This window comes from Ceratotherium simum, chromosome 29 (genome assembly GCF_057802395.1).
Source record: "Ceratotherium simum simum isolate JZ-2026a chromosome 29, ASM5780239v1, whole genome shotgun sequence".
NCBI classification, from domain to species: Eukaryota; Metazoa; Chordata; class Mammalia; order Perissodactyla; family Rhinocerotidae; genus Ceratotherium; species Ceratotherium simum.
The window spans coordinates 11472922-11489955 of NC_141928.1; the positions used below are offsets into that span (position 1 = coordinate 11472922).

Genomic DNA, 17034 nt, shown 5'->3' on the forward strand with positions numbered 1-17034 from the left:
ATAAACAAAGATTCTAGTTTGTAAATTTGTTTCTCTCAAGGTTATGGGTTAGGAATTCTGTCACTGTTTTATTTGTACACTAGGGTTGAACAAACAAATATATTGTAGATGATGAGAATCAGGTTTCTCATATCAGAGAAGGAAGTTACAAATCAGGAAAGGAGAAGGCTAGAATGAAACCTCTGGGACAGGATTAGAATAAGAGCTATCAATATGGACTCATGTTTAGATAGATAAAAAATATAGACGTGTGTGTAGATACATGAGTTGGTATACATACGTATATTTTCTAGCTCTAGCTATTGAGAGGGACTGCAAGGAGTGACACCCCAATGGCAACAAGCACATCTAGCACCCAGATCTTGGTTTCTAACTATCCATAAAAGGAATCAGGACTCCTTGGAGAACTGGTTGATTCCAGGGCTGAGGCAGGGAAAATGTAAGATGAGCAAGGAGCATTGTGTGGTGCCAGAAAGTTAGAATGTGCTATATATGAAAAAAAGAAAGAAAGAAAAAAAGGAGGGGGCAGGGAGAGGAAGCATATCAAAAAGGCACAGAAGCCAACCTGATAGAGCTTCCAATGGCCAAAGTTGGAACAACTTTAGCAACAAAATAACTGTATATTAGTTTATAATCTGAGGAATAAAATATCCGTGAGTTCATACTGATAGAACTAACTGAATAAATAAACAGAAGAGTGGAGTGACAATTCTTCGTTACAGAAGAATTCTAATTCATAAACGTAGAAGGAATGAGGGAAAAGGAAAAATCACCATTAGAACACCACAGTAATAATTGCTGCAGGCAAGATCCACGGATGGATGCTAAAATAAGAGAGCATAGGTTTAAACAGGAACAGAATATTTGCATAGTCTCAGAATATTTGGTAATTACAAAGGGAAGAATGTTAAGTTTCAGTGGAAGATTCTGACAGATTCTATTTTAGCCAAGCAGTCAAGGTTCACATCGCTGGTGTGTTTACACTGACTTCGTGTACCCCCTGATATGATGCTCTAGGAAGGGCACACATGTACATCTGCACATACACACACAGGGATGGATTCATTCCCAGTCTAATCATGAGAAAACAGACAAGCCCAAATTGAGAGACGTTCTTCAAAATAACTGACACTCTACAAAATACTCTCCAACAGTGTCAAGGTCACAAAAGACAAGGAAAGACTAAGAAACTGTCACAGATTGGAGGAGACTATGGAGACATGACAACTATATGCAATGTGGTATCCTAGATTGGATTCTGGAACGGAAAAAGGACATCAGTGGAACTGGGGAAATCTGAATGAAGTCTGTACTTTGGTTAATAGTATTGTACCAAAGTTAATTTCTTAGTTTTGATAAATAGTCTGTGGTTATGTAAGATGTTAGAGAAGGGGAAGCTGGGTGTAGAGTATATGGGAATTCTCTGTACTATTTTTACAGCTCTTCTGTAAGTCACAATTTAGAAACTTAACCATTAAAAACAAAATGCGGGAGCCAGCCCCGTAGCCTAGTGGTTAAGTTTGGTGTGCTCTGCTTCAGCGGCCTGGGTTCGCGGGGTGAACCACTCGTTAGCCATGCCGTGGTGGTGACCCACATACAAAATAGAGAAAGATTGGCACAGATGTTAGCTCAGGGTCAATCTTCCTCACCAAAAAAAAAAAAACAAAAAAAAACAACAGCTGCTATGTATGAGCCAGCCCTCTGTTGTTCCCCATCTTTGGACATAGATATCTTTTCAGGCCTGGAGGTTGGCTGGTCAGGAGATTAATTAGCAAGGCAGTGAGGGAGATGTAAGGGTGGTGAGTGGAGGTTGGGCTCACCTCCACGACAGTGAGAGTGAGGTATCAAGTGAAATATTCAGTGTTGTATCTGCCAGTGATAGATCTTTGTTCTGTAGCTGTGAGCAGAAGCAAAGACATGTGAGAGGTCAGGATTGGAAATAGAAGTATCTGAAGACTGTCATTGACCATGGAATAGCAGAGAAGGAATTTTAAGAATTTTTAGAACTTGAAATTAGATTGAAAGAGAGCTCCCAGACAACAACAGTATGCATCCAGCTCTGACATAGGCTGTGTGTGTTTCTCACTCCAAGTTCACAGCAGCCTCGTGCAGCAGACTATGTTGCTTCCATTTCAAAGATGAAGATATTAAGGCTCTAGCAAAGTTGAGAGTGGAACCTTCGTTTTTTAACTCCTGTGTTCAGAGAAAAGAGGCTGGGGAGGGATGGATTAATTACTGAATACCTACTTTATACGCCAGGCCCTATTCTTGATGCTTTAGCTATATTATTTTATATATAATCCTCACAGTATCCTCTAAGACAGGTTCCAATAGCCCTTCTTTATTCTTCAGTAAACTGTGGTTCAGAGAGGTGAAGAAACTTACACAGACTAGGCAGAAACAGGGTTTAGACCCATGCTTGTCTCATTCTAAAGTGTGTAGTCTTTTAAGGATATCAAGAATGATGTCTACTTTAAGGAAAACGAACTTCCTGTCGACCTTTCAGTTACCACAGGAACTGAGTGTTATACTTGGCGCCCTCACCTTTTGAGGCAACTAACCCTGCCCAAGGACTTTCTAGATTCTTCATGTCAATTTTTTTTGAAGCAGGTATATTATAGCAAAGCTTGCTCTCACATGATGCCATTATTTTATACTCTGTTGTTAACATTCTCCCCTCCAAACCACCCTCCACAGTGGCCATCACAAAGGTTTTTCAAAAATGCCAACATGACCATATCCCTCCCCTACATTCCTTCTTATCCTTGGGCTCCTCTGCTGAAGTCCATACTCTTAGCCCAGCATTCAAGGCTTTCTGTGATCTGATCCCAGTTGGCCTCTCTAGCCTCATGTCTTGCTACTCTTCACACACACATGCTTCGGCTAGATACAACCACTAGGAAATTCCCACAAATAACACACCATGCTTTCTTTCAACTTAAAGCTTTTCCGTGCACTGTTCGCTCAACCTGGAACATCCTTTTCCTGCCTGTGTAAACTCCTTTTCATTCTTTAAGCCTCAGTTCAGAAGTTTTCTTTTCCAGAAAGCTTTGCCAGACACCAGAGCCTTTCTATAATTGCAAATCAGGGGTTCCTTACCCTGTGGCCCATATTAAGTGCTCCATGAACAGTGATGGTAATAGTATTACTAGTTGTTATTCTTAATGAGGCTGGTACTGTTCAAATGATGCTTTTTATAGTTAGAAAATGCGATAACTTCATCGTCTTGTTGAATCACCTGAGTGGGAAATGAACTGCAGGAGAACTCTACTGACTGCCTTTGTAGGGAGGAATCAGTAAGGTCAAAATTCTGATTAATTAAAACAAAAACAAAAAACCTGCTTTCCTCATCCTACAAATTAGGCTCAAACTTACACTGGAAATAAAAAGTATTTTATTTAAAAATGGAAATATTCTTTCTGTCCCTCCTCTTGAGTTTACCAAAGCCTTCAGATGCATCATCCTCGTGGGATATTTGTAACTGTGGGACTATTAATAATGCTATCACTTTTGTTGAGTATATCGAATGTATGCAGTGTGTCTATTGTGTACCCAGTGCCTTGGGGGCCCAAAAGTATCTGCTGCCTATGAGGTAGCCGGGAATAACGGAAAGACTGTGTGCTTTGGGCCCAGAAAGACCTGTGTTTTAATCTTGGATTCACCAATTACTACCTTATGCTTTTGGCCAAATAAATTCTATTTTTGTGCCTAGACTTCTTCAGGTATGCTTCTGACTGTCTTGACTTCTGTTTCCTTCCAGCAATCAGAGAAGATGGCATGCCTGGAGGCCGGAATAAGAGCATTGGGCCAGTCCAGGTGAGTTCTAGGCCTCGCTCTTTGTGGTCCATCCTGGAAGCCCAGGACTCCAGCTGCTCCGATAGCTGCTCACGTTGATCCTCTCATCTGCTGCTGGGGGGAGCCATCTTTGCTTTCATTTCTGTAAAACTGCTTTTAGAGCCTGGATGTGAAAGTGCCTTGAAAATCTTAAATATATAAGATAATGATTAAAGCTCTTCTTCTGATCCTCAACGCTTCCTAAGGATTTCACAGGAAGTGAACCCAATTCTGATTCTAAACCATCTAGAGGATTTTTTATGTCAGTCACTTAAGATTGTAGATAACTTAGCCTGGCAGAAATCAGCAAGACTACTTTGCTGTTTGATATATAATCAGCAGAAAGTTCACTGCCTTATTTGTAGAGTAGGAATGACATTACCCATTCAATCCCCCAAACATTTGCTAAGTACTTATTCCCTTTACTTATCCCCCTGTACTGTGAACTCTAGTGGGAGAGACAGATATGTGAACAGACATCAGAGTACAGTGAGCGGTGACAGAGGACACTCAGGGAGTACAGAAGGGACAGGCTTCTTTTCCATTTTGACTGGAGCCATGGTTGGGGACTGAAGATACTCAGGGAAGGCTTCCTAGAGAAGGTAAAGTTTGAACTGAGTCTTGAAGGAAAAGGAGGAATTAACTACGTTGGGAAGGGGTGGGGAGCCAAACTTCTTTTATTCCTGTTAGACAGAACAGGCTAAAAAGACCAGAAGGTGAATCTTGAAGGAATGACAGAGAGTTCACTTAGACAGGCTAGAGCACTGGGCACCTCTAGTGGAGTAGCAGAAGATAAGGCAGATTCATTGAGTTTGGAATTGTATCTCTAAAGAGTGACCTTCAGCAGTCTTTGATTATAGCTCCTTAGGTGAAGCCTTTGTGGGTCCAGGCTACACTACTTGTTCTTCCTTGCCAGCAGAAGAACTTCATGAGGTTAGAGAGTTGGATCTGTTTATGACCCATCAAGTGAATCTCTCAACACACAAGTTGGCAGTCACCATGCCTCAAAAATTATTGGTGTGGACAAAGAGGCAACCACTAAAAGTAGAAAGAGGGACATTGTCAGATTTGCATTTTAGAAAGATCATGCTAGCAGTGGAAATGGTTTGTGAGGTGCTGCGTAAGGGTGAAACTCAGGGCAGAGAAAAAGCAGTTAACAGTGTTTTACAGAAGTTCAGGCAAGAGATCTGGATAGTAGTTTTAAGTAGGGCAATGACAGTGCAAATTGAGGGGAAGGAGTAGATTTAAGAGATATTTAATACATAGAGCCGGCCCCGTGGCTTAGCGGTTAAGTGCGTGCGCTCCACTGCTGGCGGCCCGGGTTCGGATCCTGGGCGCACACCAACGCACCGCTTCTCCGGCCATGCTGAGGCCAAGTCCCACATACAGCAACTAGAAGGATGTGCAGCTATGACATACAACTATCTACTGGGGCTTTGGGGGGAAAATAAATAAATCTTTAAAAAAAAAAAGAGGGCCGGCCCTGTGGCTTGGTGGTTAAGTGCGCGCGCTGCGATGCTGGTGGCCCGGGTTCGGATCCCGGGTGCGCATCAAGGCACCACTTCTCCGTTCATCCTGAGGCCGAGTCCCACATACAGCAACTAGAAGGATGTGCAGCTACGACACACAACTATCCACTGGGGCTTTGGGGGGAAAAATAAAATAAATAAAATCTTTAAAAAAAAAAAATAAAAAAATAAAAAAAAAAAGAGAGATATTTAATACATAAAATTGATAGGATTTATCCAATTGAAAGTGAGAGAATGAGAGAGAGACAGGAATTTAGAGTCGTTTTGAGACATATGCTGATGATGTATAGGGGAGTTTCCTATCACATGAGCTTGAAGTATGTACATATATGTGTATATATACATATATGCACTCAGTTGGGGTGTGAGTTTGTGCTGTATTCATTTTTTTTATGTTATTGAAGTCATATATATGTCTTGCAAATTAATTTATTTCGGTCTATCCTTAATAGCTGCTCTTTTTTTGTGTGGTACAAAAACGTATAACATAAAGTCTGCCTCCTTAACAAATTGTTAAGTGTACAGTACAATATTGTTAACTATGCACGTTTTTGTACAGCAGATCTCTAGAACTTTTTCATCTTCTGCCAGAAACTTTATACCCATTGAACAGCAACTCATTTCCCTCTCCCCCCAGTCCCTGGCAACCACCATTCTACTTTCCCCTTCTAAGAGTTTGACTACTTTTGATACCTCGTATAAATGGAATCATGCAGCATTTGTCCTTCTGTGCCTGCCTCATTTCACTTAGCATAATGTCCTTAAGGTTCATCCACGTTATATCATGTGACGGGATTCCTTCTTTATAAAGGCCATTTTTAAATCAGGTTATTTGTTTTTTTGCTATTGAGTTGTAGGAATTACCTATATATCTTGGATATTACCTCTTTATTGAATATAAGATTTGCAAATATTTTTCTCTCATTCTGTAGGTTGCCTATTCACTTTGTTGAATGTAGTCCCATTTGTCTATTGTTGTTTTTGTTGCCTGTGCTTTTGGTGTCCTATCCAAGAAATCATTGCCAAGGCCGGTGTCAGGAAGCTTTTCCTCTGTTTTCTTTTAGGAGTTTTCTAGTTTTAGTTCTTACATTTAAGTCTTTAACCCATTTTGAGTTTATTTTTGTGTATGGTGTGAGATAAGAGTCTAATTTTATTCTTTTGTATATGGATATCCAGTTTTCCCAGCACCACTTGTTGAGAGACTATCCTTTCCCCATTGTGTAGTCTTGGCACCTTTGTCAAAGATCTTTTTGACCACGTATGCGTGGGTTTATTTTTGGGCTCTCTATTCTGTTCCATGGATCTATGTGTTTGTCCTTATGCCGGCACCATACTGTTTTCGTTACTGTAGCTTTGTAATATGTTTTGAAATCAGGAAGTTTAAGGGCTCTAGCTTTGTTGTTCTTTCTCAGGATTGTTTTGGCTATTTGGAGTTCTTTGTGGTTCCATATGAATTTTAGGGTTATTTTTTCTATTTCTGCAAAAAGTGCTGTTGGAATTTTGATAGGGATTGCATTGAATCTATAGATCACTTTGGGTAGTATGGATGTTTTAACAATATTAAGTCTTTTAATCTATGAACACGGGCTGTCTTTCCATTTATTTATTTATTTTTTTTTTAAAGATTTTATTTTTATTTTATTTTTTCCCCCCAAAGCCCCAGTGGGTAGTTGTATGTCGTAGCTGCACATCCTTCCAGTTGCTGCATGTGGGACTCGGCCTCAGGATGAACGGAGAAGTGGTGCCTCGATGCGCACCCGGGATCCGAACCCGGGCCACCAGCATCGCAGCGCGCGCACTTAACCACCAAGCCACAGGGCCGGCCCCTTTTCCATTTATTTATGTCTTTAATTTCTTTGAGCAATGTTTAATTTCTTTTGGCAGTGTTATGTCTTTCACCTCCTTAGTTAAGTTTATTCCTAAGTATTTTATTCTTTTTGATATTTTTGTAAATGCGATTGTTTTCTTAATTTCCTTGTCAGATAATTTGTTAGTGTGTAAAAATGCAACTTATTTTTGTGTTGATTTTGTATCCTGCAACTTTGCTGAATTCTTTTATTAGTTCTAACAGTTTTTTGGTGGAATCTTTAGGGTTTTCTCATGTAAGATCATCTTATCTGTGAACAGAGATAATTTTACTTCTTCCTTTCTGATTTAGATACTTTTCATTTCTTCTTCTTGCCTAATGCTCTGGCTAGGACTTCCAGTGCTATGTTGAATAGAAATGGTGAGAGTGGGCATCCTTGCCTTGATCCTGATCTTAGAGGAAAAGCTTTCAGTGTTTCTCCATTGAGTATGATGTTAGATGTTTTTCATATATGGCTTTATCTGTATTCATTCCTTTTACATTTAGATGCAGTAGAAGGTTTATTTATTGGGAACAATTCCTAAGCATTTCCTCAATGGAAAACCTTCTTAGTATTACCTAATGTTTTTTGAGTACACTGTCTGCCTTCCCACCGATCTTCAGTCACTTACATCTCCAGACTCTATGTTCTCTTCAGAACTGAGGGAGCTGATGCTCAGAGAAACCTATTTCATCTGTCATTGCATTTGACTTTTTGGTACTGGGCATATCATTTTCCTTTTAGTCTTTTACTGTTTACACACTGTGGTGTGTTAGGAAGAGAGAAATGTGATCTCCAAGTTCTTAACTGTGTTTAATTATAATTAAAAATAAGAAAAGATGGAAATTTCATTTATCAAAGTTGTGCATCTGTACTTTATAACTGTCTTAGATCGGGGCTGGCCCTGTGGTGTAGCAGTTAAGTGCGCGTGCTCCGCTGCTGGCAGCCCAGGTTCGGATCCCGGACATGTGCCGAGGCACCGTTTGTCAGGCCATGCTGTGGTGGCGTCCCATGTAAAGTGGAGGAAGATAGGCACAGATGTTAGCCCAGGGCCAGTCTTCCCCAGCAAAAAGAGGAGGATTGGCATGGATGTTAGCTCAGGGACGATCTTCCTCACAAAAAAATAAAGTATATTGTTTAAAAAAAAAAAAAAATAATAACTATCTTAGATTAACCTCCCTAGTCTATCTGACTCAAACTTGCATACTTCTTGTCTCCAGCTCTCTCTGAGGGAACCCTGGACTACAAGGGAAGTGATATTATCTCCATTTTACAGATGAGGAAGCTAAGACTAGAGAACTTGAGTGACTTACCCAACAATAAGTGCCCAGCTAGGAAATGACAGAGGGATTTGAATCCAGATTCAAGCACTCCTGACGTGTTTCATGTCCTATTCAATGCGTTAGTGATTGCCCAGTGTCCTGTGGGACCCACAGGGAGAGAGAGGTGCAGTCCAACTTTGGCTCCCAGCTGGAATAAGCTGACTTTACTGGACTGGTCCTTTTCACTCAGCTCAAGTACTTCCATGCCCTCCAAGCTCCCGTCTTGCTCTCACCACCATCACTGAGGCTGCTTCAGTCAGGGCCTCAGTAGATGTAGTTTGATGGCACTATTTGTCTTCACATGTCTTATAAAATATAAACAATGACTTAAGTGTTTTAAGGGACCCCTAAGAGAAAAGATTTGGGTTTTTTGCTACATGTGACTGAAAAAAGAAAGACAACCCCTCTAATTCAACGTGCAGTCCAAGCTATTTAAGACCAATCACTCAACTTGTGCACCAGTTAAATATTTCTTGTTTTTCCTCCAAGTCTTATTTGCTGGCTGGCTTCCAGTTCTAAATGCCTCATGTATTTATGATTGGAGCAGCTCAAGTTTTCCTCACAGGCTGCTGGAGCAAAGGATTTTGCAGGTTTGAGTCAGACAGACTCAGGAGAAGATGTCCTCTCAGGCTTTCCGTAGAAACGAGAAATAAAAATTCATCTGTCTCTTCCTCCTTGGCACTCATTCTCATTCTGTTTGCTGAGTTTAGCCAGTTAGGCCTCAACTCTGGGTTAGACACGTTATAAAAGAAGTGTTTATTCACTCCCTATATGGTATAGTAGCAAGAACACCGGACTGAATACTTGGATACTTTGGCCGCTTCCTCAAACTCCTGCCAGGACATGGGCACACATTGTGATCTTGGGCAAATCAGTTCACTTGTCTGAGCTACAGTTTCTTCTTATTTATTCAGTAGGCTTAAGAATGTCTTTCTTACTAAGAAAATTCGTGTGAAGGTTCATGGTGAGTACTTCATAAGTGAACATCTGTTCATTTATCCAACATGCATTTATTGAGTACTTACTTTTTAATAGGTCCTCTCATAGCCTTATGTCTTGTAGAGGGTATTTTTATGATACATCATCATAAGTGCCATAAAAATAACAGCAGTGATGATGAAGATATTATTATCAACCATCCATAATTGTTGCTATGTGCTAGGTTCTTTTCTAAATGTGTGATAATATATTAACTAATTTAATCCTCACAACAATTCGATGAGATAGATAATATCATTCTCTGCACCATACAGATAAAGGAACTTAGGTTCAGATAAAGTGACTTGCCCAAGATTATACAACTAGAAAGTGTCAGAACCTAGATTAGAACAAAGGTGGTCTGACTCTAGAATTCATACTCTGGACTACTATGTTATTCTGCCTCTCTCAGAGTACACAGAATTATGAGTGGATAGAAAAGGACCTAAAATTCTGTCTAGGTAGGGTGATAGAAGGATTCACAAAGAAGGTGGCATTTGAATTGGGTCTTAAAGGGCAAGTAGAAGTTTGTTATTGAAGAGTGGTATTTCAGGGGAAGGAAAGAATAGACTCAAGGACAAAGAGGAGTGTTGAAGAACCTAGAGGCTTTGTGGCTTGAGAGGAGAGTAAATGGGCTAGAGGAAGGCCATGGTGAGCCATGGTGCTGAGAGGCAAGCAACCAAGCTGTCCTAAGATTAATGAGAGACCTGGAGTATGGGAGGGGAGGGGAGAATCTTGGTTTCTCTCTAGAGAATTCTGGGAATCCCTGTGAGGGTTAAATAAGATCTCAGTTGTAAAGAAGGTACAGAGCACTAACGTGTCAATTCCTTGTCCAAGATATCAGAGGAAGAGATTGAAAGGATCATGTCTGGGCAGGAATTTGAGGAAGAGGCCAATCACTGGAGCAACCATGGTGACAGCGACCACAGTTCCCCTGGGAACAGGGCTTCAGAGAGCAACCAGCCCTCACCAGGCTCCACACTATCCTCCAGGTGAGCTTCAAGGCAAACTCAGCATCATCTAGGGATCACCTAAAGAGTAGACCCACAAGCAACCTCTGGGCTGGGTATTCCTGCCAGTCTGTCTCTGCCATTGTACTTTTACTCTCTCAGTCTTTTGGGGTAGGGGCCAGGATGATGCAAAGCAGCACTTCACAGCCCATTTTTTGCTAAAGGCCTTGAAAATGTCAGCAGTCTCTTCTGCAGACTGATAAAATGCTATAGCTGCTATCCATGCCTATATGTTCTTCACCTAACAGAATAACACTTTAACTGTAGCTCTTTTCTCTCATTTACTTTATCACTGAAATAAAACAAACTACATTGACAATATTGAATTAAGTTATAATTTCTCTGCCTCAGCGAGAGTGAAGATTCTCACTTTATAAATTTTAAGAAACAGTGAAAACTTTTTAAGCTACTCAAATTTGCTGCTATCATTGAATACCAATTTGGAGTCTCTTGGTTCAAGAATGGTATCTTAGGTTAGTAGTTAGTTGTTAGGTGTGAAACATAGCCGTCAGCCACCAGGGAAGGTTTCCTTTCCCCAGAAATCTTTCTTATAGGACAGGGATTGACAAACTTTTTCTGTAAAGGCCAGATAGTAAATATTTTAGGCTTTGCAGGCTATACGGTCTGGATCTCAACTGCTCAACTCTGCCGTTATATAGTGTGAAAGCAGCCAGAGACAGTTTGTAAATGAATGCATGTGGCTATGTTCCAATAAAACTTCATTTATCAAAACAGGCCGTGGGTGCCAGCCCCGTGGTGTAGTGGTTAAGTTTGCGTGTTCCACTTCGATGGCCTGGGGTTTGCCGCCGGTTCAGATCCTGGGCGCGGACCTACTCACCGCTCATCAAGCTGTGCTGAGGCGGTGTCCCATATAGAAGAGCTACAACTCTACAACTATGCTACACAACTATGTACTGGGGCTTTGGGGAGAAAAAAAAAAAAGAAAAAAGAGGAAGATTGGCAACAGATATTAGTGCAGGGCCAATCTCCCTCAAAAAAACAAAACAGGCCATGGGCCATAGTTTGCCGACCCCTGTTACAGGAGATGCATCTAGGTAAAACTAGAGGATTTTTTTTTTAATTAGTTGACAGAGTGGTTAGATTTCTCTAAGAAATGGGAGGAAAATAGGAGTCTGTCTTTCTCTTGATATTTCAGTGTAACTTTTATTCATTCAGTTGTTTCTTAGTTCGTTCCTTCCTTTGAATGATCCTGGAGTTTGTTGCCACATGTCAGGTTCCTTGCTAGGTACAGGATTTGTTTTGTGGCCTGGCAAGGCACTTAGCCTGTTTGTGCCTTAGTTTTCCTAGCAGTTAAAAATATAAACACCCACCTTTGTCATCATAGTCTATGAGGCTCCATTAACGCTCCAAATGTGGCACCTGTACAAAGAATTCATTCAACCAATATTAATTCAGTACCTGCTCTGCCAGGTCCTAGCTGTCCAGTGGTGAGCCACACATACACACACCCGCACAGAGTCCCTGTCTAGTAGGGGAGACATGCATGTAACCACTAATTATGTTCCTGGCTTGATGAAGACAGATTGCATGGCCAAAGAACACCTGAGCCACCTTCTGGCTCCTTTCCTTTGAGTAGGCAGTAGACCTGCCATGGTTCTGCTTGACATGAGACTTTTCTCTTCAGTAGGTCTGTGGAACTAAATGGATTCATGGCATTCAGGGAGCAGTACATGGGGATGTCTGTGCCTCCACACTATCAATACATACCGCACCTTTTTAGCTATTCTTCCCACTCACCACTTCTGCCCCCGCAAGCTCGCAGCCTGGATCCCCAGTCATACAGTCTGATTCACCAGCTGGTGTCAGCCGAGGACCTGGAGCCATTGGGCACGCCCATGTTGATTGAAGATGGGTGAGTGAGCCCTGCCCTATTTAGCTCTTGCATCGTCAAAATGTTCCCTATCCACACCACTTTCATCCCTGGCTGCTATACCCCAGGCTTCAGAATGAGTCAGGGGGATAATGGGTGATGACTCAATCAGAGGACAAATCTGTGCTTATCTTTGAAGTCAGTGGTCCCTTATTTTTTTCTTGATCATCTTTTCTCATAGAGTTGGCTATTTATCAGTCCCCATGGAATTGGGATTAAAGGGCTTTTGTTTTTGCTTGGGCCTAGGTAAGCCAGGCCCTGGGATGGATCTGAGTGCTTCTGTGCCAGATATGAGCTGTAATTCTGGGGATAATCATACATCAAGTCTAGGCTCCTTAACAAGGCACTCAAGACACTAACTGGTTGTGGCCTGTCTGCATCCCTAGCCAGCGTACTCATGGGTAGCCTGGTGCCATGTGCTCTGTGTGCAGGCCTGACTGGGTGGCAGGAATGCTCTTTCAACCCTCTTTCTGCTCCACCTGGGTAGATAATAGTTCAGCCTTTAGGCCCACCCACTCCTTTGGCCTGGAGCATAGGGTGTTTGAGTGTTATCAAGCTTAAACCCCCCCAAAAGTTATCCTGAGGTTTCTTAAGCTAGTCTCCAATTTCAGAAGAGGAAATTCAAATATCCACCTACAGGAAGGCCATACAAAACTTTTATAAATATGGGCGTGTGGCGTGTGGGGAAGAGTCATGCCAAGGGACCTTGAGAGAAAGAAAACTGGGACCCCATTTCATCAGCCCAGAGATGAGAAATGCCCTGCTCCTTCCATCCAGCAGTAGCTTAGAAGGGCTGAGCACCTCTAGTTCCTGAAATCTCACCACCAGGGGGTGCAGTGAGAGCAGGAAAAGCTGCTGAACATGTTCTCTTCTCTTTCAGCCATCTGGCCCCGAGGCTCTTTTTTGTACCAGTCCTTGTTTTGGGTGTGCACCAGATCCACCCTAATGGAGCTCTCATTGCCAAAACTAGTGCAGGAGTGACTGGGAATTTTCTCGAACACGTGGAACATTAGTGGACACCAACATTAAAAGTCACGCTCCTTGATAATTGCATGAATTTCTAAGCCTCCTTTCCCCTCAGCTACCTTTTCTCACTAAAGCCGCCTCTCCAGCCCTGAGCTTGCTGCTGGCACCAGTCTCTTCATCATTAGACTGAATCAGATGGAGCTGCAGATCCATGGGCAAGGGCAGGGAGCCCACTGCCAGACCCTTTGTGCTCTTAGGGGTACCCTCTCCCTGTGCCCCCATCCTCACCATCTGGCGATGGAGGTGACTTTCTCCTGTCTCTGCCCCCCAGATATGCTGTGACCCAGGCAGAGCTGTTCGCCCTGCTTTGCCGCCTAGCCGATGAGCTGCTTTTTAGGCAGATTGCCTGGATCAAGAAACTGCCTTTCTTCTGCGAGCTCTCAATCAAGGATTACACGTGCCTCCTGAGCTCAACATGGCAGGAATTAATCCTGCTGTCCTCCCTCACCGTTTACAGCAAGCAGATCTTTGGGGAGCTGGCTGATGTCACCGCCAAGTACTCACCCTCTGATGAAGAACTGCACAGGTGAGAGCTGCTGGCTGGGTAGGAAGTCCCAGGCAACAAACCACTGTCGTGCCTGCAAGGCAGCAGAGCTGCCTGGCACTCCAAGGGATGGGCATTCAAGCCGCCAAGGGCTGGATCTGAATCCTCACTCTGCCACTGGCTAGCTTTGTAACCTTGGTCAAGTCTCTGATCCTCAGGTTCTAAATTTTTAAAATAGGATAATAACAGTACCTCCCCAATAAGGTAGTTGTGAGGAATAAATGATATTGTGCAGCAAAGTTGAGCAGAGTGCTAAGCTGTTATTTTTTATCACATCTGGATTACTAAGGTAAGATAATGTATCTGGGAAAAACAAAAATCTAAACCTTGCCTACAAGGTGAGGGGCCCTGAGTTGTAGTTTACAGTCTAAGAATGAGACCTAGGAGTCACTGTAGTAGCTACTGTGTGCCAGGCAGTGGGCTAGGTATTTTATATTCTTGTCTTATTTTTTTCTCACAGCCTCCAGCATTATAGGTGGTGCTATGCCTATTTTATAGATGAGGAAACTGAAGTTCAGAGAGACCTGCCCTTGAGGGTTTGGGGTTTGAATCCAGAGCCTGGATTTGAACCTGTACTTGCCCAACTGCAAAGCTTAGGCTCTTTCACTGCACCTGAGATGCAGTGGGATGGTAAGAGCACAGGAATAAGAGACTGAGCTTTTCTCCTTGACATCTTCTGGTGTAAAGCCTCATCCCAGCTGACTAGGATCCTTCTAACCTCCCTGTCTAGAGAAGGTCTTTTACTCACTCACTTTGGAGACCTGGAACACAGGGTAACATCCCCAAATCAGGACAGATGATCTGTTGATAGAACTTTTCTGGCTTATTAATTTATCCATGTGAAAAATAAAGCTTAAATCACACTTAAATAGACACTTCAATAGTTGCCTTTTATTGGACAGGTTAAAATAATGGAAGTCATGGGATTTCAGAGCACCAAGAAAGAGGAAAGAAAAGGTGCCCCCATTGATGAAAGCAGGAGAAGGTGGTATACTAGCCCCCACACTTCTCTACACAGGACTGGGCTGCATGTCCTTCTACCACCCAATCGCCATGACTTAAAGACAAGCTGAGTCTTAGGCTGGGAGCAAAGCTTCAAGACCCTCAAGGGCCCTTTGCACAGCTGAGGGAGGGGAGGAGTCTGGGTGCTGACTCTGTCCCCTGGTTTTCTAAATTTCCTTTTTAATATGCTTTCTGGCTTCAGGGTGATCCATAAATGACAGAGTTTTGAACCCAGCTGACACTTTGTCCTGTAAACAGAGCTATCTGATTTTGCAGATGACCTAACCCCTTGTCTTGAGCCTCTAATTCATTGTTAGCATCAAATTCCTGTCTCCTGCTCTGTAACTCTGGGCCGACTGAGTGTTTGGATAGCAGTCAACCTGCTCCAATATTGTCAGGGTTTGCAGAGCTGGTCCAGCAAACTCGGCCTCCTTATTTGCCTGGAATCCACCAGTGCAGCCTGAGACTGCCTGCAAAGTCAGCATGTAGGCTTCACTCTCTAGAGTGATGGGTTTTCCCAGGTCCTCTGCAGGTAGGTAGGGATCTCCGGCCGTGCAGGGCTCTCTGTGGCTTTGAGCTTCATAAGGTACCCCATCCCACTGTATCCAATCCCTTGAGCCCCAAGCACAAGGCAGGAGCCAGGAACAGCTGAATTAGTGAAGGAATTTTTATTTCCTACAAAGGCTTCTTACCAAAGAGAATCTAGAGCTGTACTGTTCAATTTAGTAGCTGCTAACCTCAGGCAGCTTTTTAAATGTAAATTAATTAAAATTAAATAACAGTTTAGTTTTCATTTGTACTAGCCACATTTCAAGTGCTCGAGAGCCACATGTGGCTAGTGGCTACTGTATTGGACAGTGCAGTAATAGAACATTTCCATCATCAGAGAAAGTTCTTTTGAACAATGCTGACTCTAGAACACATGTTGCTGCTGAGCTCTTAGGTGGGTTCTGAGGATAGAAATAGATTTGCTGTTAGGAGTCTCACTCCTCTGTGGAATCCTTCAATGGAAAAATATGAGTTAAACTTGGACATGCTATTCTGACTCCATGCCCATTTACTGAGCACCTATTGCGTGGGGGTGGGGGAAGGGTGTTGGAATCACAGATGATACAGACATGGTTTCTGACTCTGAGATGAGAGCCCCCATTCTTGGTTTAGGGGATTGGGAGACAAATAGAAGCAGATACAAGCTACAATCCAGGGTGGTATTGGTGGAGATTGAGGAGCATATGAGGGACTGTGCAAGCACAGACTAGGGAGTGAGTACCTCTACTTGCATAATTAAGGAATGCTTGCCAGAGGAAGACATTTGAGCTGCATCTTGAAGTGGGATTTTTCTAGGCAGATTATAGAAAACAGGAGGAAGGCAGGAGAATGACACAAAGTCCTAGAAGTTGGAGATCTTGGTTGGTTGGTTTGTGCAGAGAGCTAAAAGCAATCATGTGGATTAGGGTATAGAGAGAATGTATCTGAGAGAGAAATGAGGGGAGAAATGACTAGAGAGAAAAGTATAGAAAAGACAGGTAATGAAGGTGCTCAAATGCCAATCTGAAGAATTTGGATTTTATTATATAAATAGTATTGTCATAGTTTTTAAGTGGAGCACTTACATGCTCAGATTGCATTTTAGAAACATCCCTGTGACTGTAAAACTCAGGATGGATTGGCATGGACAGGCTAGAGCATAGTGGCTGGGTAGGAGGCTGTTCCATAGCCCAGGTAAAAGAAAACAAGGCCTGGACAATGCAGCAGTGACTGTGGAAATAGAGAGGGCAGCACAGAATTAGGAGATGGTGAGGAGGTCAAGTCAATGGGACTTCAGTGAGTGGAAAAGTTAGAGATGCTGCCAGGTAGGTGGGTGCCAATTCTCTTAGCCAAGATAATGGAGCCTGGGAAGAATAGGCTGAGATGAGCCACTCTGAATTTTACTTGGGGTCTGTTGAGTCTGAGATGTTTGTGAAACTGCCCAGGAGTTCAGAGGAAATGGAAGTATGAGAACCTCTGGAATCAGGTTCGTCACTGTAAAGCAGTCCTCACTCTGCTAGAAA

The 17034-nt window shown here is 42.6% G+C and overlaps 1 protein-coding gene across 7 annotated transcripts in view; it reads left to right on the forward strand.

Moving 5' to 3' along the window:
* The window catches only part of NR6A1 (nuclear receptor subfamily 6 group A member 1), a 217502-nt gene that overhangs the window by 185861 nt on the left and 14607 nt on the right, over positions 1-17034 (forward strand). For 4 of the 7 annotated variants that reach the window (XM_087419103.1, XM_087419105.1, XM_087419107.1 and 1 more), the window contains 4 exons: positions 3761-3816; positions 10348-10502; positions 12166-12393; positions 13709-13963. In XM_087419103.1, the coding sequence (XP_087275229.1) occupies positions 3761-3816; positions 10348-10502; positions 12166-12393; positions 13709-13963 (694 nt within the window). The remainder of the gene's footprint in view (positions 1-3760; positions 3817-10347; positions 10503-12165; positions 12394-13708; positions 13964-17034) is intronic. The other 3 variants (XM_087419104.1, XM_087419106.1, XM_087419108.1) reach the window with 2 other exon arrangements.